This window comes from Gouania willdenowi, chromosome 9, assembly GCF_900634775.1.
Source record: "Gouania willdenowi chromosome 9, fGouWil2.1, whole genome shotgun sequence".
Lineage (NCBI taxonomy): Eukaryota > Metazoa > Chordata > Actinopteri > Blenniiformes > Gobiesocidae > Gouania > Gouania willdenowi.
Genome location: NC_041052.1, coordinates 21,349,077 through 21,368,254, shown reverse-complemented (window position 1 = coordinate 21,368,254; position 19,178 = coordinate 21,349,077). Strand labels below are relative to the sequence as shown.

Here is a 19,178-nt window from a genome sequence, read left to right as displayed (position 1 = left end):
GCGTAAAATTATTTTTTCTAATGACATTAGAGACTTTAATCTTTCAGAATCTGGTGTCAGAATTCAGATCATCATAGTACAAAATATTCTGTGGGTCTTTAAAAATCAGTCAAAATGCTCAAAAAAGGCTGCCACTGAGGGGGGTGGAAATTCTGAAAATGGCAGGCACTGAATGAGTTAAAGACTACTGTATGTCCAACCATCTGACAAAGGAACTATTTAATGTCAATGTGACCGTTTACTTTGAATCTATCTGCAAGTAAACTTAGTCAACCTTTTCAATGCATTGCCTCAAGTCCATTAAATCATCAATTCATTAAAAGTATTTACAGTAAATTCTCTATAAAAGTCTCCTGACAACACATTGAACAAACTTCTTAGTTTTGATTTTTAAAAGTGGACCTAGTTCAGAATTTGTACAGAAAACAACAATGGATTAAAGCTTGATTGTGTTTAAATACACACAGCAAAACTAAAAGCTGCAATCAAAATTCCCTCTAAAAAATAAGAGGATGTTTTATGGATGTTGCACACATCATTATAATGCTGTTTATATGAGTCTACACTGCACTCTACATCTATTAATCTAATATTCACCATTAATTGCACATATACCGCGGTGTGTAATATGTCCTTTAAGTGAAAGTCTTTACAACACGTTTAGCCACAAATTACTAAATACAAGTCAAGTCTGTTTTCCATGTATTACTCAGTAATACTACTATAGTCACATCACTGCCTGCAGTGCACAATACCAGGAATGAGAGATGATCTCACATCTTGTACAAATAACAACACAATCCATCTCCATTAAGCACCATGCCCACTACACCAAATAACGCTGCGACAAAATACATAATCAATTACGACAAGTAGATGACAATCTTAAACACTTACTCTGAGCGGTGCAAAGGATAAATGACTCGCACGGTTTGGTCTGCAATGTTTCTGGAACACCTCAAACCGTTTTCAATTTCTTCACAGTGGAGTCAGATCAACACATCTTTCTTCGTGATGTTTTCCGGCTACTGAAAGTTACACAGTGTCTCTCTGTAGAGAAGATCCCAGAAAGATCTTGAAGGATAAGCCTCTTGCATGTAAAAGCCTGTTACTAAATATGATGATCCTAGAGGAACAATCCCCATTAATGGCAGGGCAATGGTCTTGTACATGTGGTCACTTCAGCCCTGAAGATGTTCCCTCTGTTTCTAAGTTACTATATTTCCAGCACAGCTGATCATAACACTTAAAACAAGGTAGGTGACTCTGGAATTGTGTGGTAACAGGCTTTATCACATGAAAGGCAGAAGGAAACACTAGGTTTGTTTTTACTGACATTTTACCAAAAAATACTGCCAATTTATTCAATTTGGACTTCCTTGCATCGCAACATACTAAACGCCCTTTTTTTTTAAAAGAGGCGAAAAGTCAGAGGATCATAAAACGTCTTTTCATCATTAGGCTTGCATCATTTCCAGCAGTGCAAACATTCAAACACTGCCAATGCACAAACAGTCATTTCTGGCAGGTACCAGAAATTAAATGGAGGCTTCCATAACTCCAATAAGTGCCTTGAGAATTAAAGTGTCCCAACATCGGTTAAAAATATTTTACCATCCTCTTCAAATAACCCATAATGTGCACATAGTTTGGTAGATTGTATAAACACTTAAAGGCAAAGTGTTCAATCACTCACACCTTAGAATTGTGTGTTGAAGTTGCTAGCTGTTGCTGCCTTCTATAAATCTACATGTGCAAATAATACACCAGTTTTGTTATTCTCTATAATCTTTTCTCAGCCATCAGGATGTTGAACCACTCCAGTCCTATCTCTCTCTTGTAAATACTGTTCATTTGCACTGTCTCTCTGTGTGCGTGCGTGTGTTTGGAATGTCAGTTTAACTTGTATATTATTCATTGTATTTATTCTAATATTTGCTTTTCTATTTATTTTCTCTTTTTTGTTGTGTTGCTGCTGTAATGGGAAAAAAAATAATTTGGGATTATTAAGGTATCTATTTTTTGTTCTATCTAAACTGAGGTTTGTAGAAAAAAAAAACTACCAAAACAATATTTTTAGTGCCAGTTCAAGCCCGTCACAGCGGAACTCTTTCTTTGACCGCATAAGCAAACAAACAGCAAGAGAAAAATGTGCCTGATTGATCATGGCGTACGTCGCCAGCAGTGCTTATCTTCTGTTTTCTCACATCATAGTGGACCCGCCTTCACACCTCGGTCACATGACAGCAGATGAGCCGGAGGATGAAGAGTTTGAGTTTGGGGACGAAGGAAGGTTCCAGAAAAGCCACTTGCGCTTGCATTGGCGCCTCTGGTACAGGTAGTCCTCCTTGTCACGCTCTTTGCGCGCTCTTTGGTAGTGGTCGTCTTCTTTCAGATACCACACAGGGGGCCAGCGATGCTTCTCAAAGTACTCTTGGTTCTCTGTATCAGAATGTACAGTTTCAGGGACTTGAAAATAACACTGAGGGAAAAATCGATTTCCCCACAATTGTCAACATTTTAAAATCACTCAATGACATAAGAGTCTTTTTAGTGACACGGGTAAAACTGAGAAGCAAGTAATACAAGCATGTCTTAGGACGATTGTCCCTTTGGTACCACGTCAACAACCTCACTCAGATCAATTAAATCGCAGCTCACAACAGAATCTGTGTTGGGCTACTAATAATATTAACAATAATGTTAATAATCAATCCGTCCAGTTTCGGCACAAATATTGCAATCTTTCACTCCACTACAAATTAAACAATGCTGCAAGAAAAATTTCATTATCAATCTAATTTATTATTTTTTCAAAGCTTGCTACATCAAAGCTGATATCCGGAGTTTCTGAGAAACCTATGCTTATGTATGATTCTTTTGAAATGCGAAAAATACCAAACTAGTCTTTTACTATGGTCTACTACTGTTGGTCATTCATATACGCCAATGTACTGTATAAGTCCCTCCTTCGTCCTATAAACGATCGCCGACTGCACCCAGCCAATAGGCTTCGACTTCCTGTTTTTGAGTCTGTCAATCAAAGTGAATGCAGAGCTGTGCACAGAAACAAGGCCGTGCGTCACAACAGCAAACAGATAAATATGATTTTGGCTGTTACCTGACCCATACACCAACACTATATCAATGCGACCCAATGCAACCTTGTTATATTCCGTGAAGCGCGTGCAGAAAAGTAGAGGCGTTCTGGTAGATTGGGAGAGGCAGTGGGAGGAAGTGAAGCTGTTTAGGGCGGGACATCAAGACGTTTCTCAGAAACTCTGGATAGCAGCTTTAAGGCCAGATTTACTAAGATCTAAAATAACAGCTTGTTGGTTTGTCTAAGTTTTGTGTGAATAAAAGTATTTTTAAAGTTATTTTGTGAAAGGAGATAGCACGTGTGTTACCTGAGGACTTGGCTTTCATGTCTCGGGGGAACTTGTGGCAGACGCTGTTGTAGTTGGTACAGATGTGGTGAAGACACCAACCAGTGAGCTGCTGGGCACCGTGAAACTGCACACATACAAATCAAATGTTAAGCTAAAGCTAAAGGGTTAGGGTTAGGGTTAACCCTGTTTCAGGTAAGGGCATTGGCACTGCTTTCATTGTAGGGCTACCACTGTTGGAGAGTAACGGATTACATGTACCAGTGTCATGTAATCAGTTTACAAATTATGAGTAACTGCAATTTGTTACAGTTACAATTTAAATAGTTGGTAATCTGATTACAGATACATTTAAATCAATGGATTATTACACAACACTACTTCTCTGTTTTACGGGTTTATTCACTCTGGCAACGTAATGCATTTCCCAGAAACCCATGGGAAATCAGTCACACAAGCAGTGGGAGATAGACGTTGACATTTTTAAGGCATCCATGATTCCTCAGAGGTTAGTTAATATCGTTGCAGGCTTGGTGTCACCTTAAATGATGATGTATTATGGGAAATTGAGGCCTAACATATCTGGGAAGTGTAGTTGTTATTCCCCCGTAATCTCTCTGTGCGATGCAAAGTGTGCGTGCTTTGAATTGCGTTGAAGTGCAGCATCCAGTGCGTGTTGGAGCAGCAATAGAGCTCCAGACATCACGTGACTAGTTTTGTTTACACCGACAAGTTGGCAGAAGCCAACCACATATATTGCACCCAGTGTGCTTTTTACGTCTTTCGAGTTAGTTATAACGAAAGGACAAATTTACAGATCTACAGTATCTGTATGTTTACAACTATTCCATCGACCTTCCATCGTCGGAGGAATCTTTGAGAGCCAACTAAAACCTGGAGGGGTGCAAATAAACGACATGCAGATTGTTAATGAACCATCAGCTTTGATGTCTACCAGCTAAAGATAGCATCATCATAACTGGCACGGCCAGTGGATGTTGTTCTGCAACTACCTGGAGACACGAGCCATGGCTGAGACTCAGTAATAAACAGCGAGTCATCACCTGACAGAAGGTAACAACAAAGACATCTGTCAAAAGGAATCAAAGAAGGACGTGTAGTTTTGGGTAAGCTTTACATGATCAGGATTTTTCAGCCGATCACCAATCAGTGAGTTTAAAAAAACACCAATCCGATCATATGAATTCAAGTTGTTTTTTTTTAGGTACCGACCAAATTCCTTCGGTACTACCTGATACAAATTCACGTAAAATCAAACGGTACCATGTTTCTGGACTTAATGCGGCATTGTTACTGTGAGAGAGTGGAAGAGTAGAAGAATTTCCATGCAGGACCTGGACATAACATTTGTTGTCAGAGTGTGTGTGCGTGGCCCTTTAACTGTGAATGAATGCGCTGGTCGCTCGGCCAGTGTGCGGAGCGAGAGAGTGTGTGTGATCGGAGCAGATTGATTATAAGCTGTATGCCGTTTTTTAGTGATGTTGCAGCTGTTGAATTAAACTGGAGTCCCATGTCATACTCAATGACTGCTGTGAAGCAACTACAAGAGAGTTGGAGATGAAACTGCGGAGGCAGACCACACTGGAACTACGTGAAGCCTCCATTGGCATTAGGAGCAAATACAGATTTCCTGAATGTGGCATCACAAAATCTGCTGTTGCTTATAGTCCGTATTCACAGGTGGTGGGGCGAAAGTAAGCTAGTTGGACTCTCCCTTTTAACATGCATAATAAATAAATAAACAAATAAACAAAACACGCAAGCGCAGACATACAAACGCACACAGACAATAACAGCAGACGCTGCCCCCGCTTTCAGAGCACAGACTGCACAGACTGCACAGGTTTTAACCTTTGTTCACAAACGCAAGTGAAATAAAGCCGAGTCACGTAGAGCAAACAACTCTTCAGTGTAAATTAGACAAACAAAACAATGCAATGGGAGCATCTACAGAAAGTTCGGCAAATTAAAACATTATAGCCAATCACATTAATTGCATAAAATGTGAAATATCGGCCGATCTGATATAGCCGATTTGATCGGTGCAAAGCCTAGTTTTGGGAATATACGCAAGTCTCACCTATGGTATTAGTCATTAGCAGCGTTGGAGGTGGAGGTTAACTGGTTAAAACCCACAAAAATGTCAATGAGTAAGGGTGTGCCAAAATATCAATACAACAATATATCACAAGGTTTCGTCTATCGGTACGTTATCGATTCACTGGCGCCAAATATTGATATTTATTTATTTTTAAATTATTATAATTTTTTTTTGTCCTTATTACACAAGTCATAGTAGTAGCTCAGTCGATAGGGAGTTGGGAACCGGAGGGTTGCCGGTTCAAGTCCCAGTGAGGAACCCCCGAGCACAGCCGGGGTGCCCTTGAGCAAGGCACCAAACCTCAACACTGCTCTGGGTTTGACAGGTCAGCCAAGCACTGCTGCCATGATGACAGTAGATGGTACAACCTGCAGCTGTTCCTACTGCCATTATAATATCTTCATTGTGGGCAAATATATTGCGATATATCGTATCGTGAGGTACCTGGCGATACCCAGCCCTACCAATCAGCGCTCGCATATCACGCTGTCGTCACTTATTGTCTACTCTTCGTATTTCCACTCTCATAGACGGTGTATGGAAAAAAAGCATTTAAATCTGTTTTAGCACTTAGCTACATTTCATCCAGTTCGCTGGATGCTATTACATTATTCCTAAAATGAAACAGGAACCAGGGTTTACGGTGGACAGATTTTGACATGACACGTAATAGGAAACGAGAAATCTGACAAGGAAAATCCCTTACTCATCAACCCATGAATATAACGGTGCGCTTTAAGGTCCGGAAATTACGGTAGTTTCGTGAACGGTTCACTACCTCGTGTAATCACTACATTAGTTCTGTTAAACATGTCGACTCCCACAAGCATGTGTTTAAAGTGTTTCTTTATTGTATAGCAGCTTCTAAATCGCCTCTCATTTATACTAGAAATGCCTACATAAAATCAGTTGAGCTGTCTCTAATTTGGGTTGAGTATCCCTTTAACAAAGTCATTTAGTACATAAGACAATGACTTCATTAGTATTAAGACTTGCAGGAGACAAGGATGTAGATTGATGGTGTTTAGGAAAACAAATAGCAGGTGCTAATTTATAAGCAGCAAAAACAGTTTTTGACAATATAGGTCATATTACAATATTCAGTGACAAAGTAGGAAAAATTAAATGTGATGCTGGTTATGTAGTTCAGTTGCCTAATGGCTTTACCTTTTATTCTTATTCATTAATTTGTTTTTTTATTTGGACTTGGCATGTTCATTTTAGAAACAAGACATTTAATATAACTATGAGCACTCAAATGGATCTTGAAGGCACATTGCCCTGCTTGGTTTAAAGGTCCTATGTCATGCTATATTAAGACCTTCCAAAATCAACTACAGACACATATGGGTAATATTTTACATTTTTTGCAAAACAAAATAATAATCTATTAAGAAATATTACTTATTTTCTTTCAACCCGGTTTCTCTGGAGCGCCGCCTCTCCCCGTGTGAGTGCCTCCCATTTCATAACGTAGCCCTAGAGCCCCGGCAGCATGGGCAACAGGCACGCCCATGAAACTTTGTAAACAGTTCTAAAAAATGTATTTCAAATATAAAGGCAAAGAAGTGAGTATGGATAACATTTCGCTAGAGGTTTATTTCACTTACGGCTGTAGCCTCTCCATCAGTGGATTTTATTGTGGGAATTGCTCCGGTTTGAAGACGTAATTTACTGACAATCCACTTTGGAACTGGCCAAGGTTCACCAAGCAGTCTTCTGTAAAGTGACGGTCACAGACTAACGGATGCTGGATGGTGTGTCGCGTGTTCCCAGAGATAAATTCCAACCACTTCTGGAGAGTACTCTTCTATAGGAAGTTTGAACAAATTCCGAGGACTTTCGCAGTTAAACACATATTTTCGGTTACCAGACATTATCTTTTGGTACAAAAACAAAGACCGTTTCTTTTCCCTGTGCAGACTGGATATGAAAGCACAATCCCCATCCAAACAGATGTTCTTCGGCCGCTCGCATGCCTGTAGCACCAGAGAGAATGGGCGTGTATGTTCACTGTGGAGGCGTGGCACCAGCAGCAGGCACTTTCTGGAGGGGACGGTTCAGAATTCTGGTGACGTCACGAGCATTTGAGCCACAGAAAAGCAGCTCAGAGAGCAGATTATTTAGGATTTCTCAGATATGCAGGAAGAAATCACAATAATACTTTGGGGGTGTTTTTGATAAATAATTAACATTGTAACAAAGTTAAAAGCTCAAAAAAGTTGATTTGCATGATATAGGACCTTTAAAAAAGATGGTTTCTTTCTGAATGTGTGTTTTCCCACTGAGGAAAAACAAGGATTTAGGTATTCTCATTAGGTATGACTGACAGGCAACCTTACCTGAGCCATATCCAAATACACCAGCACGTCTCCATCAATGTCAGCCCCCATCATGGCTGCTTCCGTCAATACTGTTACAGTGTAGAGCTCTGAAAAAAAGACAAAAGCTTGTCACTGTAGACAACACCCACTGCACAATGCTGGAGTACAACACAATCCTGAAGCTCCTGGTGAGCAAAAATAGAGACCGAGGGGCAGATTCACTAAAGGTTTAGGGGTATTAAAACGTGTGCAAACGTCACTCCACGCGCTAATAAGGAGTAAAAAGCCCAGGGAATTAGGAGTGCGCCGCCTCAGCGCATCCAAATGACAAGACTGAGAAGGAGGTGCAAACACACACACAGACATCATCGCTGCAGTAAATGTGGACAGAAAACACCGCGGAGATGAAAAAAAAGGCTCCAGTACGTGTGTGTGTGTGAGAGAAAAAGAAAAAAAGAGGTTCGCTGTGCGCAGAGATTGATATATGGATTTGACCATGGATTGATATGACTTCGGACTCACTGCTCCACTGATTTTCCTTCAGTCCATGCTTTAACCGTCATTGTGTCGTATTGATGTCAGGCCAGAATCAACAGATCAGATGCGTAATTGACGCATGATTACTGATGGTGACATATGAGAGTGTGCGTGACACAGCGCTGCTGAGACCTGCACTGGATGATGGTCAGTAGTTCATCTTCAAAGAATGCAGACTGATTTACAGACTGTGGAGCTGTTTTAACTCAGATCAATGGTAGATCAATAGGACGGTTTCTGTCCTAATCTGCCTATTTTGCATGCACTGATCAGAACAAAGTTACAGGGCCGATTGGAGCACGCACATTAATTGAGGGGGAAAAAATATCATTAGGTTTTAAAGTTGTTGTTTTTTAAAAAAAAAAAAAAAAAAATTTTTTTATTTATTTATTTAGTTTTCTACATTATTAAATGTTTGTGCAGCAGACAGAAAAGTCCATCTGCCTCAAATTTAACTTCCTCAAATGTCAGTGCTTGTGCGCACTGATGTCTTCACGTTAAACGAGCAAAACATTATTCATCATTTAAATAGGGGCAATCTGCACCAGTTCTGCATGTGCACTAATCATCGCTGCAACCTTAGTGAATTCCGCGCAGCAGTTGAGGAAACTGCATCACTAAAGGATTTAGGGAAGCAACTGGATTACCACCCTTTATTTCAAATCTTTGTGAATCCGGCCCCAAATGTATTACCTGTGAGTGCAACCAGGTGGGGGAGGCAGAGACGATTGGCAAGTACAATCAGCTCCATCGCATCGAGATCAACCCGGGAACAGAAGCGCCCTGTGTAAAGGTATTCCAGCACAGCCCTCATGCAGCTGCGAGTTGTGTTGGGAAAGAGCACCTTGGAAACAAAGACAGAAGACACAGACTATGAAAGATAAAGCCTGGAAAAAACCTAAAGATATGGTCCCCAGAGAACTGCAGACTGTTTATAAGCCGTAGGAGCCTTCGTCTGGATCCTAAATCATGTTCAGTTTTAAACAAGTTATATACTGGCCAATCCTATCTCAAGCAGACAAAACAACTAACTCCAGCAATATTCTGCCCTAGTTTTAACACTTGCTCATGTAAATAAATGGAAATAAATCACCTGAAATGACCTGAGATGCAAAGCATTGGTTCTGTCAAGTGCATGAATGATGCAGTAGTGGGTTTAAAAAAATTAAAAAAAACACCCAGATGCACACTACCTATCTTTTTTTAAACTTTATTCTTTCTTTGCATCCTGTAACCAATGGTAATGGTCCATGACATGGAGGTTGGGGACTATTGATGTACTCTGTTACAGATATGTAGAACTGAACCATATTCAGGTTACTTTCACAATAAATAGTAATTCACTATTACGTTTTTTTCAATTGAGCAGGAAAAAAGATGCCTCGCATGGCGGTCTTGAATTCAATATATTTGGTCTATAATGTCAACTAAGCCATTGGACTTCATATTTGTAGACTCTCAGTTCTAACCTTTGTCTGACTTCCAATAGCTAATTCTAATTATTTGGTTCATCTTCTGTGATATTATCATGGTTGTAATTATTACTTATGATTGAGAACGTAATGGTGTTTTTATATTTTTCTGGAGTGTTTTAATTATATGCCATTTTAAATGGATCAACAGATGGATGGATAACTTTTGTTGTAAATCATGTGCACTGATTAATGTCAGCACCAGTGTTCATTTTTACAAAAATTTTTTATTTAGTTTTAGTCTTAGTCTTTTGACTAAAATTAGTTTTAGTTTTAGTCAAGATTTAGTCATCTGATTTGTTTTATTTTAGTCAACTTAATCAAAAACAGATTTACTAGACAATTTTTTACTGCTGGTATAGGAAACAAACTATACCTACTGTAATTTATGTGTGTATATGTAATATATAAAACACAAATTAAACTTTGATGTAACACAACTGTGTCTTTATTACAATACAAAAGCAGTACTGAATAACACAGACTGTCAAGTTTGAAATGATGTCTTTCTCCCAAAATAATGCAAACAAAAATGTGCAACAAGTATTCATTTCCAACTCAATTTATACAAAACAAATAGTGCAAATATTAAAGATCATAAACTCAAAAACCAAACAAAAACAGGCTCAGTTTAGGGAAAAAGAACCACGCTTGTCACGCTATTGTCGTCAGGTCCGCACATTGTTTGATTGGTTACTCTGCGCGTTTGTCCCGCCCCGCTTAGCCACCAGAACTCAAATGCCGTGAGCGCTTCCAGACTAATCGCCTGTATGAATAATACAAGGAGATTAGGATGGATTCCATGCTACAGCTCTCCCTGATTTTTGTCACAGTCTATTTTCATCTCGTCCTTTATTCGTTGACGATAATGCCAATCAATTTAGTCATAATTTTAGTCTCAATCAATTACTTCTTTTTTAGTTTTTGTTTCATTTTCGTCCGCAAAAATATATTTGTGACGAAAATAATGACAAAAAAATATTTAGTCAACGAAATTAACACTGGTCAGCACGTCTTACCTCTTTAGTGCAGCTCTCCAGAAAAGGTCCACCAAACATAGCTGCCATCCAATCACAACTAGATATGAGAAGGGGCTTGTGGGCCATGATGGTCCCATCATCTAGCTTGAATTCTACATCTGAAATACAGCAGAAAAACACATTTTTATATACATGATATGAAATAACATGCATGATGGGACTCACCAGAAAAAGTGCCCTTGGCCAAGCATTCCTTCACTCTGTTTGTGCGGCGTACATGGAAGGCTTTGGTGATTTCTTGGTTCATGAAGGCTTCGTTGTTGAGTATGTTTGCCACCATCATCCGGAGGTCAAACACCTCCAGGAGCTCAGCAATGTGTGCAATGTGCATCAGCTCTTTCTCATTCTCATCCAGCTGACCAGTGTACAGGTAGCGAAGTACGGCCCGAAAAGGACCGAGCTGCATTGACTGGTCCATGTGAACTACAGTCATGGGCCTGGGGCTGTAGGTCAGAGGGTCATCTACCAGCTCCTCCTGGATGCTGACAAAGGCTCGGCTCCATGAGGAGAGCAACCTTCCCCGTCTGCACCCGTCAGAGTCTTTTAATGTCCCGTCGCTTGTGCAGGATCTGAGGTTGGCCCTGTCTCCCTCGTCACTGCTCTCGCACACATCAAAACTAGCAGCACGCATCAGCAGCTCGCGGCCTGAGAGAGGACCCCGATGTGGCCTTTCACTCTCCTCATTATGCGTGTCCATTATAAAGAGGTCGTAAAACTTTGAGGAGGATGTTGACAAGTAGATCTTGTGTGCAAATATTTTCTGTCGCTCCTGCAGCACCAGGATGACATCAGCGCAGTGTGGATCTTCCAGAAGTCCAATTGGATGCTCCTCTGTGGTGGTTGGGGGAGGCGGTACAGTAATTATAGGTGGAGGAGGTTTGGGGGGCAGGAAGGGCGCCTGGAGAAGAGGACGCTGGACATTTCTAAGGTGAGATTTCCAAAACTGCAGGTGGCGACGGGAGATGAGAGCAGCTCGGATAGCATTGTCAAAAACGTCTTTGACTCCAAATTGAGCAACAACACTGGTTTCATAATATGGCACTCCTAACTCTTTAGCCACCTCCCGTCCTCTCTCTGGAGGAAGAATCTCATTGGACTTAATGGGTCTGGAAAATCAAAACCACAGTTCATTTCATTTTTGAAAAAAAGTGAAAAGCTTGCAAATTTTTATTTTACAGTACATACCGAGCTAAAGGTCTCCGAGCCCTGTTCACTGCCTCCAGGTCTGCATAGCGCAGGTCCAGCTGACATCCCACCAGGATCACAGGAGCACGCGGGCAAAAGTGCTTGATCTCAGGGTACCACATTGTCTTCACATGGTACAAAGAATTAGGATTTGCAATGGAGAAGCACAGTACTACAACATCAGACCTGAGGGGAAGCCACAGTACAAATCCTTACAACACACACAGAACCGGAGGAAGTGCTCAAAATTAGAGTGTTGACTATAATCGTTTCCCACCTGCCGTATGCAAAACGTCTGTCTTTATGATGGTCTCCAAACGTATCCCAGAGTCGAAGGGACACACTTACGTCATCTACTACATCTCTGGAACGTTCTAACACCTAAAAAAAAAATGACATTAGAGAATGGCACAGATTATGTATGAGCTAGGTTCTAAAAGAAATACATTTATTCATCTTATGTCCTTTTAGAGCAGGGGACACCAACCTTTCTGAAAATTATCCAAAAAAGCTACCAGTGTAACTTCTTAAATACTAAATGTTTACAGTTCCACTTTAGTTAAAAAGTAAGATAATGAAGGAAGACAGAAAGTAGCTTAAAAAGGTAGAAAATGTTTAATTTTCAAGATGCAACACTTCTCCTAATTTATGAAATTGTTTCATTTTTCTTACATTCAATATAAAATCATCGTCTCCCCATTTTACTAGCCATTAACTTTGAACTTATTGTAAAACATGTACCATTTGTACAACTTTACAAAAATCCCCTTTGCGTATTTTTTAAAACAGATTTTTAGAACAATCCATGCACCAAATTTGTGACAGTTGAACAAATTTGTCCCAAAGTCTCAGTGAAAATAAACATTTAAAGATGTCATGTGCAGCAGTATTTATTTGTATTTATCTTGGTAAGTTTAAAGCCTGGCAAGGAAATCAGATTTCAGACTGAGCTCAATGGTGACTAGATCAGTCCTGGGGGCCCATCACATGTAAGCAGTGGCGGGCCTGCATTTCACACCAGTCAACCTCAATTAGCGGCCCCGTGCCATATCCGGCCCGCTGGAGCCGCCTGGTCCACACCGACCCTGACACTACTTCATTACATGGAAAAAAGTATCATGATCGATTGTGTTCGTTGTGTCACTGCAGTTTTCCTCAGAGCTGCCAATGCTGTCACCCTGCTTCTTTATGTGACGCATTAAAAAGGGTTTACTCACATCTGGGACAGCATAATTCACTGTCGGCGCAAGGATGGAGAGCTTCTATGGGGACTTTTATTTTGAAAGTCCATTTTTAGTAGGTTCTTAGGACTGGATCTACGCACCAATCCTTTGAACATCTAAATCAACATGGATGTGAGCGCACTTGTGTCCACGCCCACATTTACATATGAAAATCATATTGAAATGAGATCGGCACCGGGATTTCTCTCAGCCTGGTCAGAAAAAGCTGCACTCTCACCACCAGCTACACAGAAAATAACAGATTTTTTTTTTAACATTATGAGACCAACAGTAACATGTGTGACGGAGATGATTCAACTATGAAGATGCTTCAATAATATAAACACACACACATACACACAGTTTGCTGAATTCTTTACTATGGGTGTGTTAAGAAGTGGGAAGCGGATTAAGGCAGGGACGGAAGATGCTATACACCACTAATAATAATGATAATAATAAAATCTATCTATAAAGCAAGGAATCGCTGTGTGTGTGTGTGTGTGTGTGTGGCTCAAATTTCTCTGCGGTTCAGGGACAGACAGAGCTGAGACTTTCAACATGGCTGCTGCTTGGCTCAAGGGTGGGCAACGTCGGATTTGTTTGGACACCTCACCCCCACGCCACACCTCCTGAGTCGACGGATTCAGTGAAGATGTCATCAGTCCTAGCTCTCAACAGTGATGTCATCCCTATGTTCTAATCTTCGGTGATTATGTCATCAGTCCTAGCACTAGTGATGATGTCATCAGTTATAATGTTAGAACATTGGAACATTGATCCTACCTCTACAGTGATGATGTCATCAGTCCTTACCTCTACATTGATGATGTCATCCCTATGTAGAGATATGTCATCTCTGCAGATCAGCTTCTATAATTACCAGTTTAGATACTGATCAATAATTGTGGTGAAGTTAGACATCAATGACAGCAGACAAAATCATCAACTCTCAACAAAACAGAATTTTTATTTGCCAATATTTAACTGAATCCTGCAGTTTTTCCTTTTGCAGTCAAGAAAAAAAAGATCAGACTGCCCTTAGAGTTTTAACATGGCTGCTGCTTGGTTCAAGGGTGTACAACGTCGGATTTGTTTAGACTGCAATGATACCGTTAATAAACTATTTCATAAATGCTTTATAAATTCCTTGTGCATCTAAACTGACTGTTGTGGATTAATGACACTAAACGAGTCTGGACCGAGTCTGTTCTGGTCTGAGGAGATCCGGATCCACGAGGGCAACAAACTGGAATCTGAATGGATGGGGTTCAGCTCCCTACCGTGTCCTTGCTAAAAGCCAAATATATACGAAAACACAATAGTTATCACTCGACACATTTCACAACAAACCTAAATATCCCTGATGTCCCACCTTCAAACACAACCTCATTTGGTCATCCATGAAAAAGCTACTTAACCTCCCACTTTTCTGTAGTAATACATACTTCCTACGGGCACTGCACTAGTAATAATAATAATCGCAAAATATGATATTCTGGTCGCGCTCATCAGGCTTAATGATTGTCTCTGTCTCCATCTGATCATCAATGTGAATGTGTAACAGGTAAATGTGACTTAGTGGAAAACGCTTTGGTTCTAAAGCCTCTATAAGTGAAGCCCTTCTCCCAATACATCAATCACCAACCCCACCACATATGACCCTACTGCGACACAAACACACACATGCGCCCGCACACACTGCACCGCACCAGTCGATCGCAGTGATCAGTCTGTTGGAGTGTGTGCACGCGTGTGTGTGGTTGCTAATGATGGCTGGACTGGAAGCGTTAAAGTGTTAGATGTAAGTGTCTGTTACTCAAAGGACGTTACTCAAAGGTTTATGTGTGAATGTAATGTATTATTTTGGAAGTGTCTAATAAATTCTTAGAATCTAAAGCATCAACCATGCAGAAACGTACGTACGCCACCTCAGGACTCGGCGTGAAAGACGGCACATTTCCACGCTCACTCCAGTTTCTTAATATCTGGATTTTGCTGTGGATTTTGACGTACGCACGTTTTTGGGCGTATTTACCTTTTGTAACGTACATGAGGCCCCAGCCCTCCAAATTTCCACCTGAGGCTGGAAGCAGTGCAACAAAGAGGAAAACTATAAACCAGGAGTATGACTATGAGTAAGAATGTGCGAGATATCGTTCACGATATATCGTCAAAAACATTCTCACCGGGAAGAATATGTAATCCCACAATAGAAACGACAAATGCCCATGTCGGAAATCAGCAAGGGCCACGGGCCATTTGTCCCTCAATTTAGCCAAGAATGTTAGCATGAATACTAATGTCACTATTCATCCGTCCCAACTTGTGAAATGCAATTTTTTTTATTTATATTTCACATGTTCACAAGACAAAACTGGCCTCATTTGACTAATGTAACTATTGTGATTATTACACCAAAATATACAAAATGATTGAATCATCAACCTTGATCTGGTTTAATTATAGGAAATCAGAGAGTTATTTATCAACCATTACTTTATGCAACTCATAAGATCAATGAGACAAGATTCAGCAGCAGTAAACACACAAATTAAGTTATTTTTGCTTTTCATGTGCTTTTTTCATTTTAAGTGAGGAAATAAATTAATTACATAAAATAAGACTAATAGAGTGATCCACATGCACTAACATATTCCATAAAATATGAGCTCATGAGCTCTTTGAGTCAGCAGCTATTATAGCCTTTTTTAATCTGTCTAGTGTTGATGTACTTGTGTTTGTGTTTACACTTTAAGTTGGGAATTGTTTTATTTATTTATTCATTTATACTTTTTTTTTTTTATCGTGATGTTTATCGTTATCGTGTAAAATACCCAAATTGATTAAATGTATATTCTAATGATGTTTAGGCCAGCAGAGAACGCCTTGCTGGCCATGACGGTCCACCGCTGAATGTTAATGGCCCCCGTGTTAGACTCACCTCTTGGCATACTCTGTACTGATCGATTGCCCAGACTGTGGGCACATGTGTAGCAAGCAGCTGGTACTGGGTTAGGGTGGCATTGCAGGCCCGGGCGCAGATTAACCGGGTCTTTCCAACTGCGTTGTCTCCGACCACCACACACTTGATCGTTTCAACGTTTGGCCTCTCATAGTCCATATCAGATACTGTAAAGTGGGACCTGCTGACACACAATGAAACACAAAGCTGCATCAGCACTGGCAGTCCAAAAATACAATAATGAGCACATCTTGTCCTCATCTGCACTCCCTACTCAGCAGCAGGGTTTCAATGAATGGTCTCGTGGTTTCACTGTGCTCATTCATAAGTTCCCGGTCATCAAATGGAAGGTGGAAAACATATGATGTTAATGGAACGACATAAAAAAAGGATACAGTTTCATTTCAGTAACTGTATATCTCCTGCACTTTAAATGTACATTAGGCTTGAATAAATTGACCAGATTGTTCAAAATCTGTTCCATGCAAAGTTAGTTAAATGTGTATCTAAATATAAATGTTGTTCACATCACCGTAGAAATTCCACGTACTTGTCTATATTGGGTACATTATGTGATAACCTTGGACTTGTCTTGTAACACATGCTCATAAAAAGAAAGCTGTGTCATATAGTACATGATGCTGCATTCCTCATTGAACACATAGGGTAAAGAAAGGTTGATACATTCCTAATTAGATATGTCTATAATCCAGTTAGCCATCAGTAAGCCTATAAATCCCTTCCTTGATTCTTTACGAGGTGACATTTCAAACCTTCAAGTCTCTGTGTGTTGTTTTCTGACCTACAGGCATACACTTAGTTTTAGAAATAAATAAGATAGGTCGTAAATGGGCTATTGCTGTTGGGTAATATTTAAATAAATTGACGGGTTTCCAAGGAAACTGTAGTCTTGGCCAGCTTTACAGATGCTATCATTTCATTGAGTCCTTTGAAGCTGGAGAAAAACAATCTTTTTGCAGATGCAAAAACAACCAAAAAAAAAAAAAAATGGTGGTGATTTTAACATCAACATGAAGGACAATTGATGCTGTCCATGCACAGACATGAGAAGACAGTATTACTTTAGGATATAGTTTCTATTTTTGACATTATGTCCCACACATTGACAAACAGGAGTGCGACCATGTATCTTTCCCCATTATTGACTTGTTATCTGGCGACCCTTAAGTTTGCATTATCCAGACAGAACTACACCCTTCATAATGCATCACCTTCTCTCTGCACACGCACTGAGCTCTTATGTAAAAACCAAAACAGATCTACCTTTAACTGCAAGAGCTGAGTGCTGAAAAAAACATCATCTTGGGATATTATTCCCTAAAAATGGAGCCGTGCAATTTGTGTCCATTCATAAAAAAAATAAAAAAAAAACAACAACAACAACAACGCTGCTGCTTCTCATTGACTGCACAGTGTGCATCATCCCTATAGGCTGGATCCCGCCTCTTTATAGACATATATATATAATAGAAACACTCTGCAGTGTGACCTCAGGCTGGGCCTTGGACGTCACTACACAGAAACAACGCCTTAAATTACTCATCCATTCGCCCTTTACCGCACACTGCGCAACTTTGATTCATTCTTTTTGGAATAGGTGAATATGATCTGCATCAGCCACATCGAGGCCCGAGTCTACATGTAAATACATATGTGTATAATGTATCCCACCGCCTGTGCCATCGGTCATAATGAAGATGATAAAAGTGTTTCCTACCGGGAGGACCGAGCAGATGATAGTCATGAGGCTCTGCTGCATTACGCGTGTTATGTAACGCCCCGTCATTGACTCCTGAGCCTGTTTATCCAACGCAGGGAAATAAATAAATACACAACACACATTCATTGTGAGTTAAATGGGAGCCCACCGTGGTGAATAATAGTAGTAATCCTTACCGTAGCATGAGGAAGTGCTGCTGCTGCATGGGGCTGATGGGAACGCAGGGCTCCATCTGATGCGCTTTGCACCTGACGGAAGCTCCTTTTTAACTTCATCTTCAAGAGTGGGGGAAAAAAATAATGGACACGGCGTGAAAACGGGCGGCCGAGCGCAGATGGATCCGGAAAACCGAGAGGAAAAGGAAAAAAGGGCTGATGTGTGGATGGATCAGTGCCGCGTCCGGGTGTGCGCAGCCCTGCAGCTCCTCTGACCGTCACCGAGCCTCCCTCCACAGGCCTGCTCTGCTCTGCTCTGCTCTGCTAATAATAGGCACCAGCACGAACACGTTCATTACAAAACACAGATCCACTTTAAAGCTCCTATAATCAGCCTGGGCTCAGGCACGAACATGGTTTTTTTAGCCTCTCCCTCTAAACACTTCCCAGTGCGAACTTTAGCCCTGTGTTTATCACTGCACATCCATTTAAACCCACAGTGTAAACACATGCGTTGAAGTTTGGATTAAATAACCCGTGCAAAGTGCAGCACTACAAACTTCAGCATGAATGACCAGTTTCCTCATTACAGAGCGCTGTCACCAGAGGCGGGATCTGCTCACATAGGCTGAGACTAAGAGCAGCAACACAAACTAGGGATGTTCGATATTAGCTCGTTGGCGGTGTGCCATAGGTGGACTGGGACAGAAATTCAGCTGTTCAGACCAGCCCACTACATTATCAGTGACACCATGTAGAAGCTGTTATTTAATCAGTGATTCTCAATTTGTGGCTCTATATGTCTTAATGTTAATTATTAATCCCCCAGAAAACCTTAAACGGGAAAACTTTTCAACCCTTTTTATTATTTCCTTTAGCCATTTTGCAAATTCCTTTCTCATTTTGGCACATTTTCAATAAGTTCTGACACTTTTTTCAGATCTTAGCTCCTTTTTTGTGCTTAGCACTGGCCCCTTTTGGCATAAGTGCCCTTTTTGTCAAGGTTTTTTTTTTTTTTTTTTTTAAGA

The 19,178-nt window shown here is 40.5% G+C and overlaps 1 protein-coding gene across 8 annotated transcripts; it reads right to left on the bottom strand.

The window, feature by feature from the left end:
• Nucleotides 1-5: 5 nt before the first annotated feature.
• rhobtb2a (Rho related BTB domain containing 2a) lies at nt 6-18,728 on the bottom strand. 8 transcript variants are annotated; one of them, XM_028457928.1, is made up of 12 exons: nt 18,172-18,728; nt 17,993-18,073; nt 16,234-16,435; nt 14,106-14,162; nt 12,344-12,447; nt 12,067-12,252; nt 11,047-11,987; nt 10,861-10,979; nt 9,063-9,213; nt 7,851-7,939; nt 3,408-3,513; nt 6-2,442 (listed from the first exon to the last, which is right to left on the bottom strand). In XM_028457928.1, the coding sequence occupies exons 3-12, from the start codon at nt 16,411-16,413 to the stop codon at nt 2,237-2,239; spliced, it is 2,139 nt and encodes a 712-aa protein (XP_028313729.1). In that variant the 5' UTR covers nt 16,414-16,435; nt 17,993-18,073; nt 18,172-18,728; the 3' UTR covers nt 6-2,236. The 8 variants fall into 8 exon arrangements, with proteins under 8 accessions (XP_028313729.1, XP_028313725.1, XP_028313726.1 ...); XM_028457924.1 differs by lacking the exon at nt 17,993-18,073 and having other exon boundaries at nt 16,234-16,438; XM_028457925.1 differs by lacking the exon at nt 17,993-18,073.
• Nucleotides 18,729-19,178: the final 450 nt, after the last annotated feature.

Excerpts from the sequence above, each read along its gene's own strand:
- rhobtb2a (XM_028457924.1), bottom strand. The coding sequence starts at position 18,227 with ATGGAGCCCTGCGTTCCCATCAGCCCCATGCAGCAGCAGCACTTCCTC. Across the intron at positions 3,514-7,850 it reads TGTATTTGGATATGGCTCAG|TTTCACGGTGCCCAGCAGCT; the intron begins GTAAGGTTGCCT and ends GTATGTGTGCAG. Across the intron at positions 2,443-3,407 it reads CATGAAAGCCAAGTCCTCAG|AGAACCAAGAGTACTTTGAG; the intron begins GTAACACACGTG and ends ATTCTGATACAG.